The sequence below is a fragment of the Vidua macroura genome, chromosome 2 (genome assembly GCF_024509145.1).
Source record: "Vidua macroura isolate BioBank_ID:100142 chromosome 2, ASM2450914v1, whole genome shotgun sequence".
Taxonomy (NCBI): Eukaryota; Metazoa; Chordata; class Aves; order Passeriformes; family Viduidae; genus Vidua; species Vidua macroura.
Window position 1 is genome coordinate 83,830,371 of NC_071572.1, and position 25,889 is coordinate 83,856,259.

The 25,889-nt window shown below is 41.8% G+C and overlaps 1 protein-coding gene across 4 annotated transcripts in view; it reads right to left on the reverse strand.

Moving 5' to 3' along the window:
* The window catches only part of MTMR2 (myotubularin related protein 2), a 62,874-nt gene that overhangs the window by 18,209 nt on the left and 18,776 nt on the right, over nt 1-25,889 (reverse strand). For all 4 annotated transcript variants that reach the window (XM_053970362.1, XM_053970364.1, XM_053970363.1 and 1 more), the window contains exons 2-7: nt 22,919-23,024; nt 7,263-7,338; nt 3,914-4,008; nt 3,626-3,736; nt 1,527-1,628; nt 755-838 (exon numbers count right to left, since the gene is read on the reverse strand). In XM_053970362.1, the coding sequence (XP_053826337.1) occupies nt 755-838; nt 1,527-1,628; nt 3,626-3,736; nt 3,914-4,008; nt 7,263-7,338; nt 22,919-23,024 (574 nt within the window). The remainder of the gene's footprint in view (nt 1-754; nt 839-1,526; nt 1,629-3,625; nt 3,737-3,913; nt 4,009-7,262; nt 7,339-22,918; nt 23,025-25,889) is intronic.

Sequence of the window (25,889 nt, forward strand, 5' to 3'; positions counted from 1 at the left end):
TATTCTGATGGACCTGGAGGAGAGAGAAGCTTATTGTGTCTAGGGCAAACACGTCACCAGATCATGCTCCTTTTTCTACTTGAGAATTTTATGACAGGAGTGATTTCATTATAAAAATCAAAATTGTCCCATCTGTAAAAGATGGAGACTACTCAAGCTTTGACCACAGTATTCCTAATCGACAGCCTGTCACTACATAATCATTAACACCTTTGATCAGTCTACTCTGGACACACCACAACTGTGTTTTCTAAACTATGGTAAATCACAGTACTCTCTAGGTTTATCCCTATGCTGAGAAACCATGCATAAGATAGTGAAGGCATTCTACACTTAATTTTTTTCCCCCCAAGTTGCTGTTTAACACAGGAAAACCTGGAAAGAATTAAAACCAATACAAGCAAGCACTGAGGTGTGAAACTCAATAATGGGATGCCTGTACCTGGAATTATGCACCCTCCATTCCCCACTGCCAGCAGTACCTGATCACCAAGCCAGAGCATTAGTTTTTTCTAGCAGAGCCTAAAGTCAGCTCTCTGCCACCTGAGCTGATGTCCATCAGTGGATGCCTCTAGCTCTAAAGCTGTACTGCTCTCAACAAGCACTGCAGTGTGAAAAACAACATCCTAACCAAGCCTGCACAGCATTTTTCAGCAGAATCATTCTCTGCTCCATGTAACCTGTAATTTTATCACTGCACAGACCCTCATTTCTGAAGAGTAGAGGATGAGGAAGGATGTGGCACAATACCCACCTGTCTTCTGTACTCCCAAGTTGGGTCATACACTTTCCATCCATTTTCTGGGAAAACCTCTTTGTACTCAAAGGCAAAAAGTGGCTGAAAGAAAGAAAATTTACCTTTAAGAGCCCACTCAGAGCCCATTTATACGATGTTTGATATCTCAAATAGTAATTCATGACATACCCTTCTTTTTCCCCACCATCACTTTTCTTTCAGGGTTTTATAAAAAAGATTAACACTCTCACTGTAGCAGGTAATTAGTACAACAATATACCTTCCAATATGTCCCTGATCTTGCTTGGCTATTACCTAGTACTGCATGGACAAAAGAACTTTGTTATTAAAGAGAGAAGGTAAAACTACTTAGGCAAGAATGCTCTTACAGATTAACAACCAGAGCCTTTCAACCAGCATTTAAAACAATTGCAGCGTCATAACATTAAAAAACACAGGGGATGCATTCCAGATTTGGGGCAGTGCAGTCACCATTAGCTGTGAACTTCTGATAGATGTCACTGTCATTTGAGTACTTTCCCTCTGTTACAAGGCTTTATCAGTAAGTCTTTTCCCATGCATGAAAGAAGGCACTGTAATAGATTTTTCCTGTTTCCTATATGATCTAAACTCCTACAGAGTTAAGTTTAAAACAGATTTGAAAACCAGAACTTCTCATCCCTCAGGAAAATGCACCCCATGTGAATGCTGTATTATGTAGATGGGACAGAACAAAACAGTTTACTGCTACCCTGTGTCTTTTGGCAAAAGCTGAAGAGAAAACACTTACCAGATTATTTGAAACTGGAAAAGCATATTTCATTAGGTTCTCAAATATGGATCGCCTAGTTCTCCCTTCAGGCTTATGAGCAAACCGCAAGTTTCGAATATCCTAGGGGAAAAAGAGGGAAATCAAGTTGCAAATTTCTGAACCACTTCAAAATCCAAGGAAAATCCAAAAGCCAGAATTCAAAACGGGGTCACATGACAATGCTCCTTCTAACACTGATTTAATACTACACTTTGAACAATGTTGTGTTGCAATGTTGGGCTTGGCTGAGGGGTTGAATACAGCCTCCAACAACAGCAGAGCAGCCAAGGGAGGGCACAGCTGTGCCTGACCATAACATCTTGCCTTCACATGAAGCTCTCCACTGCTGAAAGTCTTTGGGAGAGCCCTGCTCAGGAAAAAGCTATATTTGACCAGCAGGACTTTGTGAGACAGACATCCTTGGTTCTCACTGAGCTCTCACACCAAGCAGTGCTGTAAGTCCACTGGAGGGGATGGCCTAACAAAATACCTCCACAGAGCTACTACACGTAGGGGGCCCAAGAACAGCCAGCTGGGTGCAAAGCATCCAGTGCCATCTCCCTTTAGCACTCAAGAGGGCATCTTGAAACCAAGAACTCCTCACTTTGCACAGCAGCACAGTTTAGAAAAAAAGTGGTCATTCAAGACCTCCTTTCCATAGTCATCTAAAAAAACAAATTTGGAAAGTAAATAAAACATCTTAAGTTTTTCCAGCCAAGCCTGCAACTAAAATGCTTGCAGTAAAGAGTCAAAAACTCATCAACAGAAAATGAGCTATCAAGTTCACGTACATGAAGATGGTAGAGCAAGTCAGAGAATGAGATAAACAGCTGAAGACTTCGCTTCCTCACAGGGATTACAGGACTGGTCTCAGACAGAGAACTTTTCAGGATACGTAAGATGTATCTGTACCACACTGTTATTGCACTAAGCTGCTGTGCATATCCAGTGAAGCAGGCTGACATTTTTAAATATGCTATAAAGGGCCAAAACATCCATCCTATAGTTTGTGCCTGAGTTTCCCATACAGGGAAATGATACAGCTCACTCCAAACCTGACCAAGTGTGCTTTATAGACAAACTGGCTGAGAACTAGGAATCCAGATCAAAACAGGGAACAAATTAGCTTGCCAGCACAAGCACCTCACTCTATGTTAGCTGGGGCGGATTGTGACTCTCATAGGACAAGGGAGCAGCTGGATTATTTAGTACAGATTGCAGTAACTGGTCAACTCAGCACACCCACAGCTTGACAGCCTGCTTAGCTTCCTGGTGCCTCAAAATCACAGCAGTGACCAGAGCACTTTGGGATTCCTTTTCATTCCTCCATCTGCCCTTATCCGGCATCCTTTAGCATTGAGGGGCTCTGACAAGCTCTAAGCAGCCTAAGACCTACAAGCTTCTGAACCCAGCTCTTCCCGTGTGGTCACTGAGGGAAGCAGAAGGGTCATGCCACCCAGAGATATGGATTTAGGAGGGGAGATGGTGGCTTTATTTACTTTGTGGGTCTATAGTAAGCAGACATGAGGAGGCAAATTGTTAATTTTTATTGCAGTTTGTATTTCCAGTTATTCCAAGGGCTCTTGAGAGGCACATGTGAAATATATACTGCCTTGAAAGAAATGAAAGAACAGCCCTGATGAGGACTGAAGGCTACTCACCAGTCCCTCATGACAAAGCACAGCAGCAGGTGGACATGAGCTAATGATTTAGGGGGGAAATGTGCCCCTTTCTTGCTCTTGAAATGCAAATGAGTGAAAGGCCTACTGAATTCCACAGTAACTGGAGTCTACCTACAATAACTCTGGTGGGCAACCCTGAGAAATGAGGATGCAGGTCTACACTTCCATGATGAAGAAAAGCCACTGCCCAGCACAAAGCCTGAAAAAAGGTTTGGACCTCTTTTCAAATGAGTGGAGCTGGAGAATACTGAAAACTACTTTTAAAATCGTGGGGTTTGACACCTGTGAAGTCATACTGACTGAAACATTTTGCAGAACTTCCTACAATACCACAGAAACGACCTTTAAAAATATATGTTCCCCTTCCCCTATTGTAAAACACAGATAAAAGTTTACCTTGCACATAATCTCCAGCCCGTATGAATTTTCACCGCGACTGGAAGCACCTCCAATTTTCTCCACTCTGTTGATTACACCTAAAGATGCATCTAGGACAAAAGGAGGGTCCTGTAGACAGTTGAAATTTGTGAGTTTAAAAAGGGGAGGGGGAAAAATTCCCAGCTCCTGCTCCCTTATGTCTATATTCCCAAACATATAGCCACATTTCACACAGAAATACTCACAAACAACACCTAGGTCTAAAGAGTGAAAAGGTAGCAAAAGCAGATTATTTCAAAAGCTTACCCGTTCCATGCTTTTAAAATACAGTCTATAATTGGTAACAGTAAGGGTTCCTCTGATTGCTCCAGTGAAGGGGCAGATGTAAGTAACATCCTTAGCTTAAGAAAAGAAAAAAAAAAGAAAAAAAAGAAAAAAAAGAAAATGAGAAGTTGTTAATTTCACAGTTAATTTTTGGGAGAAAAATTATGCCAGCAACAGTATTTGTGGGCTCTACCTTGCAGATCATGAAATTAAAACAAGCTTAATCTGTGGTTCTAGCCTAGAGCCAACAGTTCTGTGGAGAAGGTAAGAGTTTGGGTAGAGACAGTACCATCACCCAGAATCCTACATTCGCACAAAACTGCTACCCCTGTCAACAGGTCAGTGTTTGGTGCAAACTGTTTGCTCTTATTGCCAGTAACTGAAAACATCATGCATGAAAAGAGGAGACCACTTGTGCCTGGATATACACATTTGAAGCTGACAACAATCTGCATAAAAGCTAAGGATTGTGCCCAAGATGGTTTGTGCCACCAGGGGCAGGAGAAGGCAGTTCTCATACATGTGGTTTTTAGGATGCTTGGTCATTCTGTATGCCTTTGCACATGGAGTCAGCCCTGGGATGAAGGCCCTCATGCTAAAAGCCAGCAGAGCTACAGCGATTTGCAGGAGCCATGAAGCTGTGTAACAGCCAGCTGCCGGTGATCTTAGGTCTGAAGTCAGCGATCAAGTTACTCTACACAATTCAATTATTTTTGAGCCCGAGTGACGGTGACTCAAAACAGTCCCCTTCTTAAAAGGCCTCAAACATTTCTCGCTTGCTCCAGCAAAAGGCAAGAGGTGCTGCTGGCTTTCCACAGCAAACACCTCTAACTGCCCTTCTGTTTTATATCAATTAAAAATGCCAAGATTTAAGTTGTTACTTCCCCATGTCTGCTGCCTATCACGTCTTCTGCCACTAAAGCAGCTGTCTGGCTGTGTCATGGCAATGGTTTACTCTATCACCAACAAGTAATGACACCCCTCAAAAACATAGAGGAGACCCACTGAGCTGCCAGACCCATGAAAAAACTCCCTGGATCATCTTAATAACCTCAAGCCTCCAAGCCCTAGGGAACCCATTTTGCAAGGGCTGTGTGAGGAGGACAGCTCGCCTCCCACCCAAGAGACAGCCACCACGAACATGAGGTGTGAGGCTACTGCGGTGTCAGAATGGGAACCTAAATTTCTTCCACCTTGATCCCATGAGATTTAGCCTGGAGGGGGAGAGAGAAGAAGTCTGCCTTATTCCAGGGCACTGGCAACTCATATAACTAAATCATCCTCAAGTCAGCTCTGCTTCTGCATTGTCTTCATTGATTCTCGAGATCTGGATGTGGAGGAAGATCCTTAAAATATCAGAAGTGACTATTTTGGAGCAAAATATGTAGCACACAATATCTGGTTAAAAATAAATAAAATATACATATCTGTAAAAAAACATGCTAGTAATCCCATTATTTATTTATTTATATAAATTTACGTGTATTTGTTTGAAGGACAGTTAAAAACAAAATGCTTATAGCCATTTCTAATTAAACCAAGTGTTTCATTAGTGTCCTATTATTAATCACTTCTTTTCAAAGACTAGTTTGACAGAGGTTGGAAAACAGACTTAGGAAGCATAACAAGGGTGAGGGCAGCCTGCCTAGTTTTTCCACTGGAGTTCCCATTATTCAAAATGTAATTTTGAAATGCTTAAAAAAAACCCAGCAAAATCCACTAATAAGAAAAGTGTGCATTTACATCTGAAAAGGAACAAAATTTCTGGGTAAAGAGGAAAGGTGCTAGAAAAATGTTTTCCAGGTAAGGAACCCCAGGCACGATCTCAAACACTGGCCTTGCCAGCTTGTAAGCCACACCACCTTTCACATTTGCATTTTATTAGCCTGGTTTCCTAAGGAAACAATTTTACTTAATTACACTGCGCATGTACAAACGTACCTACACACATGGCTTGTCTGACCTTAACCCTGCCACAGCTGTATGATTTCAGCAGTCTCTACTTGATAAACAGGGATCTCCAAGGCATTAAAGTGCTTCACTGTTTGCGAGAACGAATGCCAGGTATAATAGAGAGGTTGTAGTGGTGCTATCACCATGGGAAGGCCTAATGAGCTCAGCCTTTGGTATGTATAAGAGAATACATATGGGAGAAAGAAACTGGAAACCAGATTTACTAATTCCCCTGCTTGTGGAATTCCTGTCTTTTACAGGCCAATCTTACTCTAGATTATTGGGTTGGCTGAAAATATTTCTTCTTCCCTTCCCTGTAAAATACAAGGAGAATTACATTTGCCTTTCTTCACACTTTTAACAGGAAACAATTATTGCTGATGAATAACAAAGATTTCATTTTTGCTGCCTTTAGCTTCTTGCTGGAACAGGCAGCTGCTGTCTGGGCTACTCCAAAAGCAACCCAGTCTTAAGAGATTTACGTGGCTCATCACACCATTTGCTAGCAGATGAAACACTGGTAACTGACCTCTTAAACCATTGCCTAGGAACCCTTCAAAATACTGCCTCACTGTCAGAGCTAATAGCATCTGTGGAGTGAGTTAGATATCAGTCTGCAGTGTATGGCTGGAGTATGAGTTCAAAGTCCTTAGGGCTCTGAGGAAAGAGGTTGAGAAAAACATTAATTATGGAGGTGGGTTGTTTGGAGGTTTTCTTGCCTGTTTTTATATTGCTGTTGATGGGTGCATTTTTTTGTGAAGTATTTTCAGTTTTTATTTTTTGATTTTTTATGTTTAGGACTGAAGTTGCACTCTTCCTTACCATTTTAAGAGGAAGGCAACATGTTAAAAAAGCAAATGCAATATCTTTCACAGAAAATTAATCAAGAGGCTTACTCAAGCCTTCAGAATGGAGAGCATCAGCAAATCTGATGTATGTCAGAACGTCTGGATGAAAAAATAGAAAACCCATCCCCCACCACAGCAAATTCCCTGCAAAAGCACTTGTATCCTTTCCTAAAGCCCATGACAGAGATTTGAAACATAATTGTGCTGTGTCAGCCTAGGAAGTCACCCTGTGGCAAGGACAAACTGAAGCAGTTGATCCATGTCCTTTCACGGGGCAGCAAATACAGAGCTGTACAACTCACACCCCAGCACTCATGGTAAGAGAGTTGAATTGCTTTGTACTTGCTATGCGCTAAAAGAAGACACGTGATGTGCAATAGTTCAATTAATGAAAATTAATGAAACAACCTGATCATGCTTCCCAAAACATCTACAATGTGCTGTTATTGGTCAGAGACTGCCAAGATATTTTGCTCTATGGATATTCTACTGTTTGTCAGCAAACAATAAGGAATTTCCGCTTCACGTACCCATGTCTTTAATGGTTTCCCCAGGCAGCAAAGGTGGCTCTTCCATTTCAGCCAATTTATTAGCCTCCCTCAGGACCTAGGCAAAAGATACAAGTACAAACAGAAATTCATTATGTTTTCATAAACCAAGAAGTTTACAGTCACAGGTCAACAGTATCAAGTACAACAAATATTCAAAGATCTTGAAATACTGCCTAGGGTCTCTTCAGAGGTCAACCCCAGGCTCTGTACTTTGGCAGCACACTTCCCAGCTGTCCATTCTTGCACCAGCTTTCTCTTGCCCAGGCCACTTTCACAAGTCAAATTCCCCCCACAGTTATGGACAGAGCCAAAGGAATCAGTTCCCTTCCCAGCTGAAGTGCTCAGCGATCACCATAATGACATCAACTATTCAGCAGAGTTTACACTGAGGAAAACTGAAAAGGACACCTTGGTCACTCCACTGTGCTCAGTGAGAGTCCCACAACTGCAAAAGTCCTGACTTGACTCAGTTACAAAGGTACTATTTGGTAATATACAGGAGGTACAGTTTTGATTTATTTTTTTTTTTGGCTGCCAAACAAGCCCTTCTTCACTTTCATGTGGGTTCATGTTATACCACAGAGCATGACTTCTCAGACCTATGATTGCATTTACACAAAGATTTTCACAAGAACACCTGCTATCATGGGCAGATGGACATTTTAGGAGAGCATGACTGTAACTAGGAAAGCATAACCTGAGGTCTAAATCTATAAGAACTAGGAGAGAAATGAAAATATAAGTGATCAAGATTAAGGCTAAGTCTGTGTGGCCAATGGATTTAATCATGCTGTCCATGCCTCAAACTGGACAAATGACCACAACCTCAGCAGTACAGTTTGCTCAACCTCTTAACACAGACAGAGAGCAGGTAAGTCAATCCAGACTCCGCTTCATGCTATAGCAACCACAAAACTTTGAGTTCAAGGTTGGCATGTGTCCCACCTGGTGAAGGCAGGTAGAGGGAGCTCATTGCTGCTTGCATTGCTGAATGTGCAGGCTCGCCCAAAATGTTTTTTTTTTTATCATAGTGCAAGGAAAGAGAAAAAGAATTGCTTCAATTTAGTATCAGGAAATCCCTGCAAAGAAAATTCAAAGACATAGCCTAAAGTGGCATTCTAGAACCTGACACGTCTGTGGTCAACTTTCATGTAGGATTAAGCCAGAGGGAGAGCCTCAGGGAAGAAAAATTCCCTAAACTATGCAAAAAAAAATTGGAAACAAACCTAAAGAAAGCCCTTGCCACAATAAGAGCACATTCCAGCATTTTCACACAACAGATTGATGCATAGATGAAAAGATTAACAAGATCAAAGACTCCTTGAGAACAAGATGTACAATTTTAAAAATGCATTCAAAAGACTCTTAGAAAAAGAAAATTAATAATAAAAGCAAGTACAGTCCTGGCTTCCTAACAGAACTCTCCCAACTGCACCCACTTAGATCAGGTCTTATCAGGGAGGCTGCCAGAGCAGCTGGGCTGGGGTTCACAGGATGAGTAAGGAGAGGTCACCACTGACAGAACTCACACTGGCAGCAACTTGCCGGGAAGTTTCTCTTTCCCCACATCAGCAACATCAGTAAAAATAAGGCTTTGCTGGTATAATGAGCAGAAATCAATGTTGAGGACTTCTTGTCAGCACAGCTGTGTTGGCCAAAGATCACACACCCCATCAAAGCCCTGACTGAGGGCCTCCCTGACAAAAGCCTGTGATGTAGACCCACTCTCAACTCCTGTGTGTCCAATTTTGCGCTTGAGTAACAGCCCTGAAATTAGCAGAATAACATCTGGATTATGATAAATGAGATGGAAGCTTCTGGCTAATTAGCCCATAAGTGGTGGTCATCTTTTTGGCCTTTTATCTTGGAGGGACATTAATGAAAATACACTCTGCATTCAGAACATGATCACAGCTTCTTTGAGAAGGTCTGTACCCGACGCAGGCAGCTGCTGCTGCCAGGGTCACTCCGGTCAACAGCTGGACTCACTGCTCTCCTGCAGATGTCAGCGGGAGCACGTCCAGCAGTAAACATTTGGGGGACTGGGTTGTATCTCAAGCCAAAACAAATATGAGGTAAGACACATAGAAAGCACTCGGTATGACAAACATCTGCTGAGGTGGCAGAGGTGGGTAGTGCTCAGGTGGGTTTTAAATCCTGCTCTGCAAGTGGGGGAGAGAAGGAGGAACAGGCTAGCAGTATGAAAGACAAGGACCTCCATGTCAACATCATTCTCTAAAGACAAGTTTGAAAGCCTTTCCAATTTAAGAAGTGTCTCGTCTAAGTCTAATAAAATCCATCTGCTCACTCACACTTCTCTGAAATGTCCCCAGGATCAGAGGAAAGGTTTAGCAATCCAAACCGGTGCTCACTTCAACGCAGGGCGGCAGAAGGCTGGCTTCCTGCAAGCACAGCACTTCAAGGCCAGCCTCCTTGCCTCCTCTCTTATTATTTTGGGGTTTTTTTGCTACAGTCTTGAGGACTAAACTCATTTTCACCACCCCTCAAGTGACTTCAGCACAGTACCTATCTCAGGTAACAAAGCACTGACTCCATGGTGATTTCAAAGGTGCAAGCACATAACCCCTGGACAACCACCATCCTTTCCACGAGGCCAAGACAAACATGGTCAGAAAGCCCAGGACAAACACTTCTCTGTTGTGTCAATCTATGCACTGTCTGCTCAGCAGCAGATTTTGAATGAGCCTCTAGTTGGACCACTGGCACTTGAAACCCAACCTGGCAGAAACCAAGAAATGAATGGTAGACATTTTCCTGAAACCCACCTCCATCAACGGCTCCTTAAAATTGATTCAGAGAAACACAATCTGTGTGGGGCTGAAGATGCAGGCAGCAGGCAGGAGAAGACATCTGCAGTACCAGCCAAAGACAGGGGCCACCAGCAGGTAAGGGAAGTGGGTGGATAAGAGAAGAGGAATTTTGGAAACAGATCAAGGAGAAAGAATGGTATGGGACAATGCACATGAAGCTCTGAGATGACGTCAGTGTCATAACTGGGCCCTTTGCGCCTTATATGACTCAGGAGATGACATGAAAAGCCCTTCCATCTTACTGCCAATCCTCCTCTCCCCCTCAAAATCCAAAAATGGTTCATTAAACTGTGAGAAAAATCTTTTTTTGTACATTAGCCTATTTTCAAGACTCTAAAAATAACACTCTTGGGCCCAAATTTAGCCCTCTGCAAACCTTACAAAATTAAATTAAGAGCACCAGTAAGGCGAGGAAGCAGGGAAGGGAGCCAGGGACATGACTGCAGCAGCCTGGCTGCAGGAGGGGGACAGTAGCTGCTGACACATAAATGCTACTGAGGCAGGTACCACATATACCTGCAGCTGAAATGTGCCACCTCCGTGAGCCTCAGCCTTTGAAATTGTTCAGTGGGAGTAAAACCAAAGAATTCTTAGAGATCTGCAATGAAGAACACATCCAGAGCTGAGCAAATCATTATTACTTAGGAATAGGACCACAATGACCACAATGACTTAGGAATAGGACCAGACACAGCTCTTTCTGTCATAATCATTACTAAGATGGTTTCTGTAAAAAACAGATACAATGACCAAAAACTAGTGGAATATTCTGCCTTGCCTCTAAGTCAAACAAGGTCTTCATTATCTTTTCCTCACAAAGATGTTATGCTTGGTAAGTGAATCTCTGGAGTAAAGAAGTCCTGTTATACACCAGAACAGCCTTTATTTCTGTCTTCTTTCACCAAGTAACATCATGTACCCATTCCACCTGTCAGCAGCTCTCCCTCTAGATGAAACAGCTCTCTAAGAGTCTGAGAATGGGAGTACCTTAGAATCTAAACACACGTCCTGGCTCAGCTCAGAGGGTGCGAGGACTTCATGCCACCACCTACCTTTGTCCTCTGCTCAAGCAGCGACTTGGCAGAACAAACCCACACTGCTACATTCAACAACCACTTCTCTACTCCAGGATCCCACCTTGTGTAAGCTCCAGAAGTCACCCCCAGCTGAAGGTGCAGAACTCTCTCATGCCCTCCCAACTACTGCCCCCAAGACAAGAAAACTGCTGTTTTGTTGAGGCAACCTCCAGATCTGAGCAACAAAATCATCTCCTTTGCTTGCGAGTATGGGGTCAGGGAAAGAGATTTAGGTCCTGCTAAAAAGGTAAGACTGCTGCGATTCAGGGTACTGCAGTTCTGGCAAGTCTCTCCAACCACATGTTCACACTGCCTCCTAACATAGCAGCCAGTATGCTGCTACAAAAATCACTCTCCTGGATGATGTTCCTGCACAATTTGTGCAAGCAGCGATGAGCTGCTGCAGCCATCTGGGGCGGTACAGAGCTGAATTGCAAGCACACTCTATGCACGGGGTCTTAGAGGTCTGTGCACCACTGAATGCTGTTCTAGAAAGACCTGAGAGGGTACATGACACTCTAAATTCAGGGTTTGCTTTTTGACTGTGAACAAAACAGCTGATGTGCTTTCCTGTTGTACTGCCTGGTGAGGCGATTGCCTACCAGCGATGCTGCACAGTCTGGCTGACAACCCCCATCCTGTGATGGCTGAGGCCAAGCCAGGACTGCCTCCTCCTACCCTCCCTGCCAGTGCTGTCATTGCTTCAGTGTCTAGTTCAGTCGAGATGCCCAGGGTCCACCTTATGACTTTTATAATGGAAGTTTTTCCATAACTGGATCATTTTGCCAGGACTAGCTTAGAGAATGACTGCAGGAGTGAAGGCAAGCAAAACCTGGGCAAGAGAGGGAACAGCTTGGACCAACCAGGGAGAGATTTTATCCCTGGACACTGCACAAGCCTCCTGATAATGAAGACGCATGAGGAGAGCACCTGAGGCCTCTCCTAGCCATTTACCAGTTATTCTTTTGAAACCTTCTCCTGAATGTTTGAGTCCTGAAACCCACAGAGGTCAGATTGTTTGGCTTCACGCAACTTAAGGGGAGAGAGGTTTGTATTACCAAATTGTTGTGTAACAGTTTTCCCAAGTCCTCAGAGATTCTTCTATCCTGAATCACAATAAAAATGAGCAAAAGGAATATTTTCTGGCTTAGACAATATTAAAATGTACCCTTTTTTGTAATTTTTTTCCTTTCCTCTGAGTTAATCTCTCCTTGGTAACCTCCTACACACTCCAAGTCACTTTACACATTTTGAACACAGTTGTTGTGCATAAAGCCACAGCACTGGTTTGACACGTTCAATCTGACAGCATGAACACCTTGCTTCTGTATTACTCCTTTCCTCAAAATCATGTCTGCTCCACCTACTGAGAGGACAAGCTCTCCAAGCTGGGAACTGCTTTTGTTCCAGCTATACAGTCCTGTTTCGTTTCCTACAGCAGGAAGGCAGTCACTTAACTGGTCCCTTGACATAAACATACATAACCTGCCTGTACAGACAAATATTACGTACACAAAAGTCCCCTTGCTTCTGCAGCCCCTGAACTCAGATTTGGCATATCTCTGTCTACCTCGTGAGCATGCACTGGTCAGCAGCAACAGGTGAAAGACATGCTGCAGGGACAATATTGCACATGTTGTACATGTACAAAAACATACAGAGAGAATGAGTAGAGTTTAAAAAAAATGTATCTTTTTAAATCATGTGTGAAATATGGAATTGAAACTCAAAAGCAAAGTGAGAGGTTTAATCTCCTATAGAAAAATATCTCTCTGATACTTCACACTTAAAGGACTACCTGGGAATATTCTGGTTGTACTTAACATATCTAAACTTTCCTTCGCTCCCTTTTTTTTTTTATGTCTTTGTCTCAAGAAATGGAAAATTACTAAATGCCCTCTTTAATCACCATTTTTGCAACTTTGCAGGCAGCGTAGTCAGTGAGCCGCAGGAATACTGATTTCTCCTGAACCTGGAGATCTACATCTGTGCTGGTCCCCCTAGGCACTCTGTAGCTGTCAGTGGAAAGCAGGATACCTAGGAGATGCACCTTTAGGATAAGTACCCTTCTTCCCACTGAAGGCTAAGAACTAGGGTAAAGGAATGTCAGCGCAGATCTGGAAGGGCAAATCCCAATTCTGGTCCTTCCTTGTGGTCAGCATAGCAAAACCCAATCTCCTGGACATCCGCAAACAACTGACCAGTCATATCCTATGCATTTCAGAGAAGTACAAATGTGCTGTGTGCAGAGAGGCAGCAGGGAATGAGACAAGTCAGATACAAATATTGCATGGATTTAATTTAAAAAGGCATTACTCCAAAGCTTGTAAGACAAGTTGTCTTAGCTGAGGTAAAAAAGACAGCTTTTGTGTCAGAGCTGGCTCTTGTCTGCTGTCACAAAGAACTGTGTAAGGGAAATCAGCCTTCCTGCAAAGACTCAGCCACAGGATTACTTTTACATATTTGATTAATTTATTAACTTTGTTTGTAAATTAACAGCAAAACATATACACTTACATAACTAATGCTTCTCTGCTTTAAATGCCTTTTGGGGGGGTTTCAAACCATATTCATCTATTCCTTCCCCTCAATTGCTCTACCACTCCATCCCTTTTCCTCTTTCATGGCTATTTCCATCAGTCAATCAACGAAGGACAGTGCCACTATGGCAGGTGCATTCAGATTTATCATTATTCCAATGATGGTGTAAAAATGTCTGAAACAAACAGATAGAGAAGCTCTTTCCATTCATGCCAGGAAAAAATCTCCATAGCGGTCAAATTCTGTCCAGCTGACATTGACAGAAGCTACAGAATTGACACAGACTTGTGCAGAAAGAAGATGAGTATGCTTCTTAAGAACAGTTTTTCACAGGTGGATAGGTTTCTTCTCTAAATGAAACATTTCTTACAACAGGAAAAAGGGCACATATTTCCTAGCATTTTACTGCTAAGGTGCTTTTTTCCTCTCAGTGCTCAACCATCAGGACTGTGGAACAGAAGCCATGCTTACTTGACTGCAAACACTGCACTACTTTGAGGAGAATTTCAGCTGCCGTTTATGGCTATTTCAAGTGTACTTGGAGAAGATTTGTGTGCTAAGATTCCTACTGGAAATGCAATAAAACATAAATCAAACAAGTAAATGGACTTTGTTGATTATTTTTGAATCATTAAGAATACCACAGCAGAAAGACTATGGCAAAGAACAGAAATATCTCTGCTTGACTGAGGCACAGGGACTTTTCTGAGGATTATGACCAGATGGCTTGAAAAACTATGTTAGAGACATTCAGAGCTGCAAGATATTAATTGCAGAGAAATGCTTTATGTCTTACTCCTTTGGGATATTAAAAGTTCAAAGGGGAGAAGACAAAACACCATGGACACATGGATCACTTCAGACGAGCACACAAAGAATCAAATATACTGTCCAAAGACCACATCAAGCCCATCCAGCTCCTAAGAGAGCACTTGGCCAAAGGCAGCCTCCTAGCTTGGTTAAAAAAAAACCAAAACACAAGAAGAACTTAGGTTATCAAAAAATGTTCTGACAACAGATCACATATTACACTACTCTAAAGACAGTAATAACATACAAAGTACACTGCAACTGCCTCTTAATTACTCCTTCCCGACACAACTAAAAAAAAAACAATCACAAACTGTGATCTCTACCTACCATATATATTTTGAGAAAGCATAAAAGTGCTTGAGAAATCACTTGCTTACTTACCACTGTCTTGAAAATCTTTAAAAAGAAGCTGAAGGTTATTGTATTTAAAAAAAAGAAATACAGCCCCTAAAGTAATATAAAGAGAATCTTCTGCAGGAGGAAGCAGCCACCATGCAGTGTTTCCCTGGGGTTTTATGCTTTGTTTTTTCTACGATGTTCTTCTCCACTCAGACCTGAATGTCCAGTGATGAAGAACAGCCTCTCTGGGTTCCCTGGGCTGGTGAGTCTCTCGGGCCCTCGCTGCACAGCTACAAGGCAAAGCTTAGAAGCTCAAAGGAACACATTGTTGAGGGCCACTCGTTCAACCACGGCTGGCTTGTCTCTTCAAGTTTGTATGGCTTGGTGCCTCAAGACAATTCTCTCATTAGGCTGACAGAAAGTCGTCATTGACTCAACTCAGCAACGCTCCCTGGCACAGAAGGTTGCAGATATTATCTATTCAGACAAGTCCAACATTTTTTAATACAGAACCTTCTTCATTGCCAAGGATTCCACATACATCTCAAACCACAACCCCTCTGTTCTCCACGGGCTGCTCAAAAACTTTGGACAGCACATTAGCTTGACTCTATCCTTTATTTTTACTGATTTTTGTTTAGCAAACATGCAAAAAGAAGATTAAAAGTTTCAAGGAAACCATTAAAGTAGTTCAGTGAATTTCATATCAACAGTCTTAAGTGTTAGAAAAACACTCTGACCAAAAACAGTTATAAATTCTACCAACTAAAATAAGTCACAGAATACTGCCTCTGTTACTAAGAATTTCACTTTTGAGTTTGAGACAGATAATCATATATTTATAATGAGCAAACAATCATACAGACAGGAACAAAGATGTTTCATTCCGTGCAAACACATCTATGGAAAATCAAATCTTGGCAGGCACTGCATGCAATCACAAATCCATGTACTCCCTTTAAATACCATGCTTGTTCATTCCTGCCTGATCTGTCCTTCAGTTTACAAAACTGTAACTAACAGGGGGCAGCGGGGGAAGCCACCTCTTACCTGGTTTTACTCAACAGAAAGAAAATTCTTGCACTTTGTAGCTAGGAGAAATATAGCAATTGATTAGGAAGAGATGAAAATATTTTTGAGAACATATGAAGGCCATTTGCTCATTCTCCTTAGCTTTCCATTCCTAATAGATGGCAATCATAAATGCTTCCAGAGATTTCTTTCACTGTGTGTTACTCCATATTCAACATTTAGGTACCTCTATATAAGAAAAATTAGCAGTGTTTGCTGTCTTTGCTCTTTTCTAACTAGATGAGCACTTAGGGAGTATTATTTCCATGTAAAGGAGACAGAAAACTGCCTGCATCTGGCTTTTTCCCCTATCTAATTTGCATGAAATCAATATTTTTCAACCCAGAGGTTGGCTACTCTGTGGGTTTGTTTCCTTGAAAGGGGGAGGTGCAGAAAAGGACTTACTGGAGAGAGGCACAAGGAGGGCACCAAGATTTTCCATCTCTTGGGATATTTTAAAATGAAAATTACTATAATTCTTATGAAATATGCAGCACTTACTATAAACTGGAGTCCTCAAAAAATGTGGCAATGGCAGGGGCTAAATTCCACTCACTGACAGGGCTGTCCTCGTATGACCATGCTTATGGACAAGAGCATCATTCATTCTCCAGAACCAGTCCTTTGTGCCTTTGTTCATCAACAGCTTAAAGCTCCAAAGAAAGGAAGCCCATTTTCCCCAGGCACACACATGCAACTTGCACGGTCAAAATCAGAATTTTGAGATAGTTAAAATATGTTTCTCTGTAAGACTTCCTTACTTCTCTTCCGCTGTTCTTTAAGTCCCTCTGTTTGACACCTTTGATAACATAAAGCACTGCCTGTTCTTGGATTTGGCCCCTGGACTTCATCCCTGTGTACAAAGGGACCTATGGAAATACTACTGGCAAGTCAGGTAAAGGCCACTTCTGCCTGCATAGCTTCTACTCCTGTACGGAGACACGAAAACGTGAAGTGCACCTCCATGTGAGAACGGAGCCATGCAATGATGCAGAGAAATACACGGTCAAGTCTTCACACAGTGACAGTAGAAGATGAACAGTTTATTCAATTTCACTGCTGCATCACCAGCTCACATGTAGCCAAGTGTTTTGTGACCACAGGTCAATTACCTTCACCATCTGGTGGCTTGCGCAATACAGTCTGTAACTTAATAGCAGTCACAGCCCAGTGCACCGGGAAGGAAGGCTCCCAACACAGAAGACATCTTTGCATTTGCTATGAACAAGGCTGCTTACAGGCACTCCCATGCAAAGAGTCAAGGGCTAGTCTGAAACAGGAATATTTATCTCCATATATTATCACGGAGCTGACTGGCAGGGCCGAAGGTCTTCAAATACCATGGAGGAGCTTAGGCAGAGATTTTGTCATGATTTAGTGCTTCCAAGCCAGCATCACTCACTGACTGAAAAGTCCCTTAAAATCAAAACTGAAAAACACTGCTTAAATAAGTGCTTAGAGTTTAAAATGTTATGTCACTCTCTAAACCCAGCTCTTGTTGAACATGTGTTACACATAACCAAAGCCTGACACACTTCCTGCATTGGCAGGGAGATAGTAATGGAAAAGCTCACTGAGGCTAGTTTTAGTGATTTACAGCAAAGGATGGGGGGTGGGGGGGAAATCACATCTTTCTTCAATATGTTTTTCTACTAACAATATATGTGTTCTACATAAAGCTAGTCTAAGCTACTTTGCATTAAAGCTAGAGTAAAGCAAAGGTGGCAAAGTCATTGACTGGCATTTCAATTAATCCTGCCCAATATCATTGAGGGACAGGATTTACCTCAATTTTAGAAGGCTATATCTGGAGATATTACTCTGTACCCTCTCCACACTCAGAAGAGAAACACATTAGGTCCTAAAAACAGATAAAACTGCACCTTTATTTGAGCCCAGTAAAAGCTGGGATACACAGAAATCACTTGCTGACCCTCAAAGTATGTTCCCAACATCTGCACCAAGGACTTCTCTAGCTCAACTCCATGACATTCTCACCTAACATGGGCAGGTCCTTAAAGCTGAGATAGATCAGATCACAAATGATCTATGTCCTTCTATTGAGCGTAAAGGAATTGTGGTTGGCTAGCTTCAGTGCAGACTTGCCCAAACAGATTTAATCCAGGAAACCTAAGGAGACAGCAACAGTATCCATTTACTGTCTTGGAAGGAAATACTCCTTCATATACCTTTTGTCATGCACCAGTTATGTATCTTACAAAATAAACCACATGGGCTTGTCTACAGTCTCTAACCATACACATAATAGATAACAAATTAAAATTACAAGCCACTCTGTTTCTTCTCATTTCTAACCTTCATGTCCTGGGAACGCTACAATAATATTCTTGCACCTCATGCATAAACCTATTTACTGTGAATCCACCAATTCCTCATGTATTAAAGAAGAAAATCTTTACGTAGGGAACAGTCATGAATATGATATGCTTGTACAGTATTTTGTCTGGACTTCAGAGGAGTATCAGGAATTGTGGATCTCATTGTTGTCCTCAAAGGGGAGAATGGTTTAGTGGTCATAACAGCAATGCTAACAACAAAGATTTAAACCACTTTTTCTGAAGGCTGCACAACTAAGCAGGTGACGCAGATCTGCTGTAGTTTCCTTCTTTCTAGGTGCAAGAAGCAATATAAAGAAAACAACGTCTGAGTTTCTATCCTTTGGTTTAAGCCTTTGCTGCATACAATCCAAAAGCAAACACAATACACCTTAAAAAATTATCAGGCAAAGGTACTGTTCTCAAAGGAAGTGGCAGCAGGCTCTAGGGCCATATCCACTGCTTCTCAACTGCAAATGAACAGGATCCAAGCCTTCTATAAGGACTACTCCAAAGCTTTGAACATGGTAAACTTCAGGCATTATCCTATAAAGCAACAGCTACCTAAAAATGAAAATCCCTACTGATAAAAGACAGAGCATCAGCAAGAAGACTTAAGTACTATGAAATGCACAGACACATCTCCTCATACGCACAGGAGAAAATAGTCCTGCCTACAGGACTTAGGAGCAAGAAACTCGCTGTATTTTATAAACCACCAACTTCCCAGATCTGTAACAGCTATTTATACACTCCAATCCCATTGGCAAAGTTGGCTTTATGGTGTTTTTAACATCTCAACCCAAATTACAAAGTATCTATGGATTTCCAACTCCATTTTCACTTCCAACTACTTAAATTCTGTTCTTGCCTGACCTATAACTTATGTTAAAACATATGGCAGTGTGTTTGCTAAAAAATCCCTCCAAGATATATATACCCTAAATCAATTCTAAACAGCTTTAGATTTAAGATCAGGAAGGGGGTGGAAGGAGAACCTAAGAGTGCTTTGTTGTTTTTCTGCTGGGGTTTTGGTTTGTTGGTTTTTTCTTTTTTTTTCCCCTATGAAACTAACTAAAGCAGCCAAAAGTTATTTAGAGTTAGTTTATGAAGTGAAAATTCTGTAAACTTTCTACTGGAAAGGCAATTTAATCTCAGTTCCAGATACTGACATGCTCAATGTACATTAAAAAAAAAACCAAAACCTTCATAAAGGTTATTATTAAATACTTTGGAGAAAGATTTAGGAAAAATACTGCACATGCATTCAAGCAGGAATCCCTAGTGGTTGTCTCGTTTACCTCATTACACACAAGCGTGTGCACACACAGAGTGTTAATTGCACTCCAAAAGAAAACTGCAGGCACAGACTGCAAGAAATTAGGTGGGCCCTTCCTCTGGTTCCCTCCTCCCAATAGACGCCTACTATTCTTCTAAAAATTCCCCACAGAAAAAGACAGTGCTAATTGTAGCTATCACAAAGTGTTTTTCCATCGTCACAGAAATTTAATTCCTAAATTTGAGCCAATGCACATGCAGAGGCAGAGACCAAATAGAGGTAGGAGTGATGATCAATCCACGTAGCAATTCACTCTAGCAGGAAAAATTTAAACACACAACAAGAGAATAATCCCATAACTGGCATATCCACATGAAAATCTTGAAAAGCTTATTTTCAGCCTCTTAAAGCTAACTGATGCAACACCTTCCCGTGAGAACATTGCATAGCCCAGGCACTTGCCACCCATACCACAGAGTTAGCACAAAATGCATCAGTTCCCTCTTCAGGGCTTGTTCTCTTACATTCTTTCAGGAACAACGTGGGACCTTTTTTTGTCCTACAGTAGTGAAATGCTTAGCTCAAATCTCAGTACCTGAGTACTCAAATCCAAGTAACACTTGGGAGTTCATGCTGTCTTGTGCCAATGAAAGCTGTACAAGATGCTCAGGTGTGTAAGGAAAGAGCTGGAGTAGAGAACATGCTCGTGTCACTGTATCAGTTAATAGTACCTCCTCATCTGCAATATCCCAGGCAAGGCCACATCTCAGAAGGTTCAAAGAAACTAGGAAAAACAATCAGGACCTTAAAAAAAAAATCTCTCGCAGAAGTGACTTTCAAAACTTGTGGAACAGTCACATGACAGAGATGTCAATTCGAAGAAAACCAGTCAAAGAATGACAAGCCCTGGGAAAGAACGTCCCTTGTCCTCGACTTAAGACCTGAAAGACCACTACTCATAACATCTATTCTCGTTGGGAGCTGGCACCAGGCTGCAAGAGGAAGCCCAGGGTAAAAACAGTAACACACCAGCACCGACAGTCATGATTAGAGGACAGATGCTGGGTCTGCAGTTGCACTGGCAATACCAACACGACAGGCTGTACACAGGTAGATAACAGATCATCTGACCCCAAGAACTGCTCTCCAGCATAAGACACTCTCAGGAATGATGAATGCATGAGTTCCTCTAGGAGAATTAAGTCAATCTGCAGCAGTGGAAACTGTCCCTTTCTCCCTGTATTCTCATACAAGTAGGAGCATGGGAATGCATTTTCTCCAGGTCTGCCTACCACTGACAAGCAGCCACTGGAGTGTAAAGGAATGACCCAGCTTTACACCTACACACAGCTGCACTGCAGCCACTCACACCACTTCTGCAAGAGTAAGCTTTAGGTAAAGCACGTGCCAAATTGTGTTCACGCAGAGTTGATGCAGGTGAAGAGCAAGAAGCCTTTTGCCAGCAAAAGCAGGTGCTCACACTTAGCCTGCAGTGACACTATTGTAAATAAATAATCTTCTGCTTTACCATCTCTCCTGAAACACTACTCTTAAATGAAAGAGGAGCAGCATTTGTTCCAACCAAGGCAGAACTTTAGATTGCTTAGAAATAAAAAAAGTGGATAGGCTGTGAAGAAATCACTCCTGCATATTATAGGAACTGTGGCACAGCATGAAATTATGGGCTCCTAATGGCCTCCAGGAACACACAGGCATCTTCTGCTTGAAAAAAATCTCTCATGCAGCTAAGTGAGCATTCCTCTGTGGACATTGGTTTTGATTGCTAGTCAGTGCAGAGGCTCTGGGAAACCAGACAAGCTGAGGAGAGTTAGAATCCCTGCCCAGACAGTTCACAGTTCACACAGATAAGGTGACAAAAGGGAGGAAAGAGTCACAAGACACAATCAGGATAGCAAAGAAAACATGCTGAGTCATCTTAACCACCAGAAGGGAAAGACAACTTAAATTCTAAAAAGGAAATACTGGCTTGTCCTCTACTTCTAAAGGTAGTCCTCAAGTGTCACAAAAACTGTGAGAAGACGAGTTGCATATCAAAACTGAAAAAAAGAATTCCACATATGCAAACTTCAGTAAAAAATAAGTAAGAAAGTTTAATTTTTTGTAATATTATATATATAACATAATATTATACAGTTAGAGCTGTAGCAGAATTTGCAATCTTATTCATATCAATAAGCTACTTAGCCTCAGCCTAAAAATTTCTGTATGTTACAATTTCTGTATTTTCTGTATGTTAGAGTGACTGAATACCCTGACTTCACAGGGGGAAAACTGCAGACACATTACAAATTTCCATACCCAGGGCATGTTCAGAAGATAACTATTTCTATCCATAGGCAAAAGGTGCAAACTATCATAGAATGCACATAAACTACTGATTAATTTCCAAATCTTAGCTTAAAATTGGCAAATAAACTGCCTTTAGACAGAAACATTCATATACTTGTCACTTATGAACAGGTGGACTCTCTGTTATTAATTATGGATGACTGAGACAGCACTCACGGGATGAAAAATCATCACAGTTGTCAAAGGAATTAGCTTTGTACTCAAGAGATTTTTATGCAATTTTACTGTGTTTACATTTTACAAAGACTCTCAACCACAGCTGAGAAATGCTGAAGTTGTTCATACAATGTACCAGTACCAATAGTTTCATACCCAGGGACTTTTTTTTTTAGAGCTAAGATATATCAACAAACCCCTTGGATTCATAAGAGGAACATACAGATAGCTTTCAAAACTCCTGTGACACTGAACTTCCTGGAACTCTGAATTTATAATTAATTAATCTAATAGCAGACTTAAAAGAGCCCTGTTTGGACCTTTTTTATGTCAGAGCAATTCACTGTGACAGAAGATTATTTTTATCAGCTTGGAGATTACAATCTTTCTCTGAAAGAAGATACTTCCAAGGACTCAGTGCTTACAAACAAGCAGAAGCTCTCAAGACTGAACACCTCGTGTATATACCCATACACATAACATACATACATAAGGAAGAAAAAGTATATACAACGAACAGGTTGAGGATTTCACTTAATGCACCTAAAAGTAAATGGAGTGGCTTTGAAAATTCATCTCCAAGCGAGGATTGCAGAGTCAGCTTTTTCAAGATTAAACAACTTTATAAAGAAGGACATCATATAGTAGACATTAAACTTCAACTTCACCTGTTTGACTTCAAGTCTTTTCAGTAATTTGGCTAAATATATTTTGGCATTACTGAAAGCTGACATTATTTTACCATAGCAAACTCACAGAAGCAAAATGTTCTGTGAAGGAGGTTAAATTTTTGTATTTTTTTATTTTTTAAGACAAAACATACCCTTAAATCTGGAGAGAAGTTGTCTGCTGAGGTGGAGATGGAGTCAGATGACAAAGCAGAAGCAGATTTGGTGTGAGTGGAATGGTCCGACTGCGACGTGGAAGCGCTATAAAGAGAAACACCAGAGTGTATCAAAACTGTGCTCAAGAAAGTTCAAAAGCTGACAAGTCCAGCCACTCACTTACAGTCATATCATGCATTTTTCACTATTCCTACCCTTTCCACTCTCAGTTATTCAGCCCTCAGCAGTGCTTTAAGAGAACCTGTTCTACTTGCCATTACCAGGGATTACCAAAGCACACACAACTCATTACTAAAACTCGGCTCAGACAGAGCCAACATTAACACAACCACCAGCTTGTGCCGAGGAACACACTCAGTGCCCGAAGCTGGGTGAACAGCTGTAGTGGAGCTGCAGGTTGAGCTGTGTGTGGTGAGAGCCCGAGCCAAGAGGCCAGAACTGCCAACCCGTTGCACAGCAAAGGGCCTGGGGACCTGTGGCCCGGCCAGGGGACTGGACACTCAGAGACACAGCAGGAGCCAATGACCCCAGACCTTCCTGCATTTAGACTGACAGGGTATAAAAGCCCAGGGTTTCCTTTGTTTGGGGTCCCTCCTCAGAGGCACCAGCTTGAGCTGCTATTTTGTTATTTAGTTACTGCACCAAGATTAAGTTGTTTTAAGGATCGAGTCATCTGAGACCCTGCTATGGGAAATGTGGGGTCGAGATGGTAATGAAACTTGGTCTGTCTGTGAGTGTGTGGTGCGTAGCTGCAAAGGGGCTTTGGTCCCAGCTCAGGTGGTGAGAGGCTCCTGGATGGTTGGATGGGGAAGTTTCCTCAGCACCAGATCAAATCCTAAATTACAGAAACTAAGGGCCTCCATTTCAGCCCTTCAGATGGGAGATATTAGTGCGCTGCAAGGGGATGAAAACAGACAGACTCCTGAATGTACGCCAGCACAGTCCCGACCGCAGCTGTACAGTGGTGGAAGAAATTCAGAATTAAAACTCTCTTCATCGCACACAACTTTTCTTCTTCAAGGATATATACAAAGCTGAGGAGAATAAAAAGACTCTCCCAGCAGACGTCTCTGATGATATAAAACACGGTTCTCTGAATAACAAAGCAAAACAAAAATTTTCCTTTTCTATACAGTTTTCCAAATATAGTTGTAAACAATTAAAATAAGTTTATATTTTACAGCATTTTTATGCTGCAACCTCTCCTAGAACCCTATTGCTTAAAATTAGCATTTGATACTAAGGCTTTTAAAACCCCAGATGACTGTAAAGAAAGATCCTATGCAGTACAATGTTACTCCCTGAAGTCACCGTACAGCAATAAATACTACCTGTGCCAATTAATTCCCACACTCTTACTGACCCCACAAAGGTTTTAGCTGGATGTAAAGATACTCCTAAGGATCAGCTATCTGACTTGGAAGCCTAGCCTTGGCTGAAGCAGAATACCAGCAGGAGTATTACTGTTACCACTTATATTAATTAGACATGTGACAACCTAGAAATAGCTGTATCTGAGCTTCCAAAGGGCCTGGAGATTTGGTAATTGTCTGAAAATTATTTTGCTGCTGATAAACAGCCACCAAAAGGCCAAAATGTTCCATTTTTATTTCTATTCTTTGGAGTTTGGCAAAGTATTGCACAGGGAATGTTAAAAACAAAAAGGACCACAGAAAAATTGGGCTCTTGCTGGGAGTTAGTCCTGTCTGTTCAAGAATTAAAGAGCACTGGCACCTCTTTCATCCTATGAAGTAAAAACTTCAAAATGGAACCTTTAGGAACAGTAAAAAGTTATTTTAAATAAATTACACTGGTGTGCCAATCGATTAGCACAATTCCACTGAATGCACTTGTCGTACAACAAGTACGACAAGATTCGACAGCCAATCACTCAGCTTTCCAATGTGCTCAGCTCCTGTGGTTGCCAGGTAAACTCACATAATTCCAGATGGCCAGAGGGACTTGTGCATACAACTCATGCCACAGCCACCCTACAGTCTCTGTTCAGGCAGAAAATTATCTTACACTAAAACAGCAAGAACTGAATCTGCAAAACCTCCCATTCTTGTGAATGAAAAGGCCTCCTATAAGCACTGTATCTGTGTATAGTTTCATACTACAACAAAACTGATACAAAGTGTCTGCTGCTGCTGCTGATGGGCTGCTCACATACTTCTCTCCTCTCGACCCAGACTGCACATTCCTGCCATCTCCACTGTGCTGGATGGGCATCATGGGATGCACGGTTCAATCTGCTGATCATGGGCTGTAAACTATTAATAAACATGAAGAGAGTCTTCTGTTGGGTAACAAGGCTGATTGGATTCATTACACTGCTATATAAATCATCAGATGCAGCACACAGAGAGGGAAGGAATCTGTATCTGGAGATGATGAGGAAGGCTGAGAACACTTTGCGCACAGCAGCCTGCAGGCATGCTAAATTAGGCTTAGCACTAAACCACATTTTTACTTTACTCTTCTTAAATGAGCTCAGACCCCTTATGTGTTCCCTTGAAACTTCTTTCAGCCTGGTTTCTGCATGGTCAGTTTTCACCCTCGTCTTTGCACCCATTTAATTAACTTGATTTTTAACAGCATGTTAAAAAAAAAAAAAAAAGAAACACTTAATTTAATCATTCCACAGAGCAGCACCCGTTTACTGTACAGCAACCTATAAGGAGATAGTACTCAGAGTGTACTTTAAGGTACTCAAAGGTACTTAAAGTCATCAATGAAGAGCAAGCAGATAGTGTAGATGCCGTTATCATTGGGTGACAAGCCTGACTCCTCCTGTCCCTGGGTCCCCACTGTGTCTTCTCCCACATCGGCTCCAGCCGGGGGAGCCAGAGGCTCAGGATAAGCCTCCAGAAGCCATGCCTTCTAGCTCCCTCTCCTTTCAGGGCCCACACTTTTGTATATTTAAAAGCATTTTAAAGGTCAGCAGCT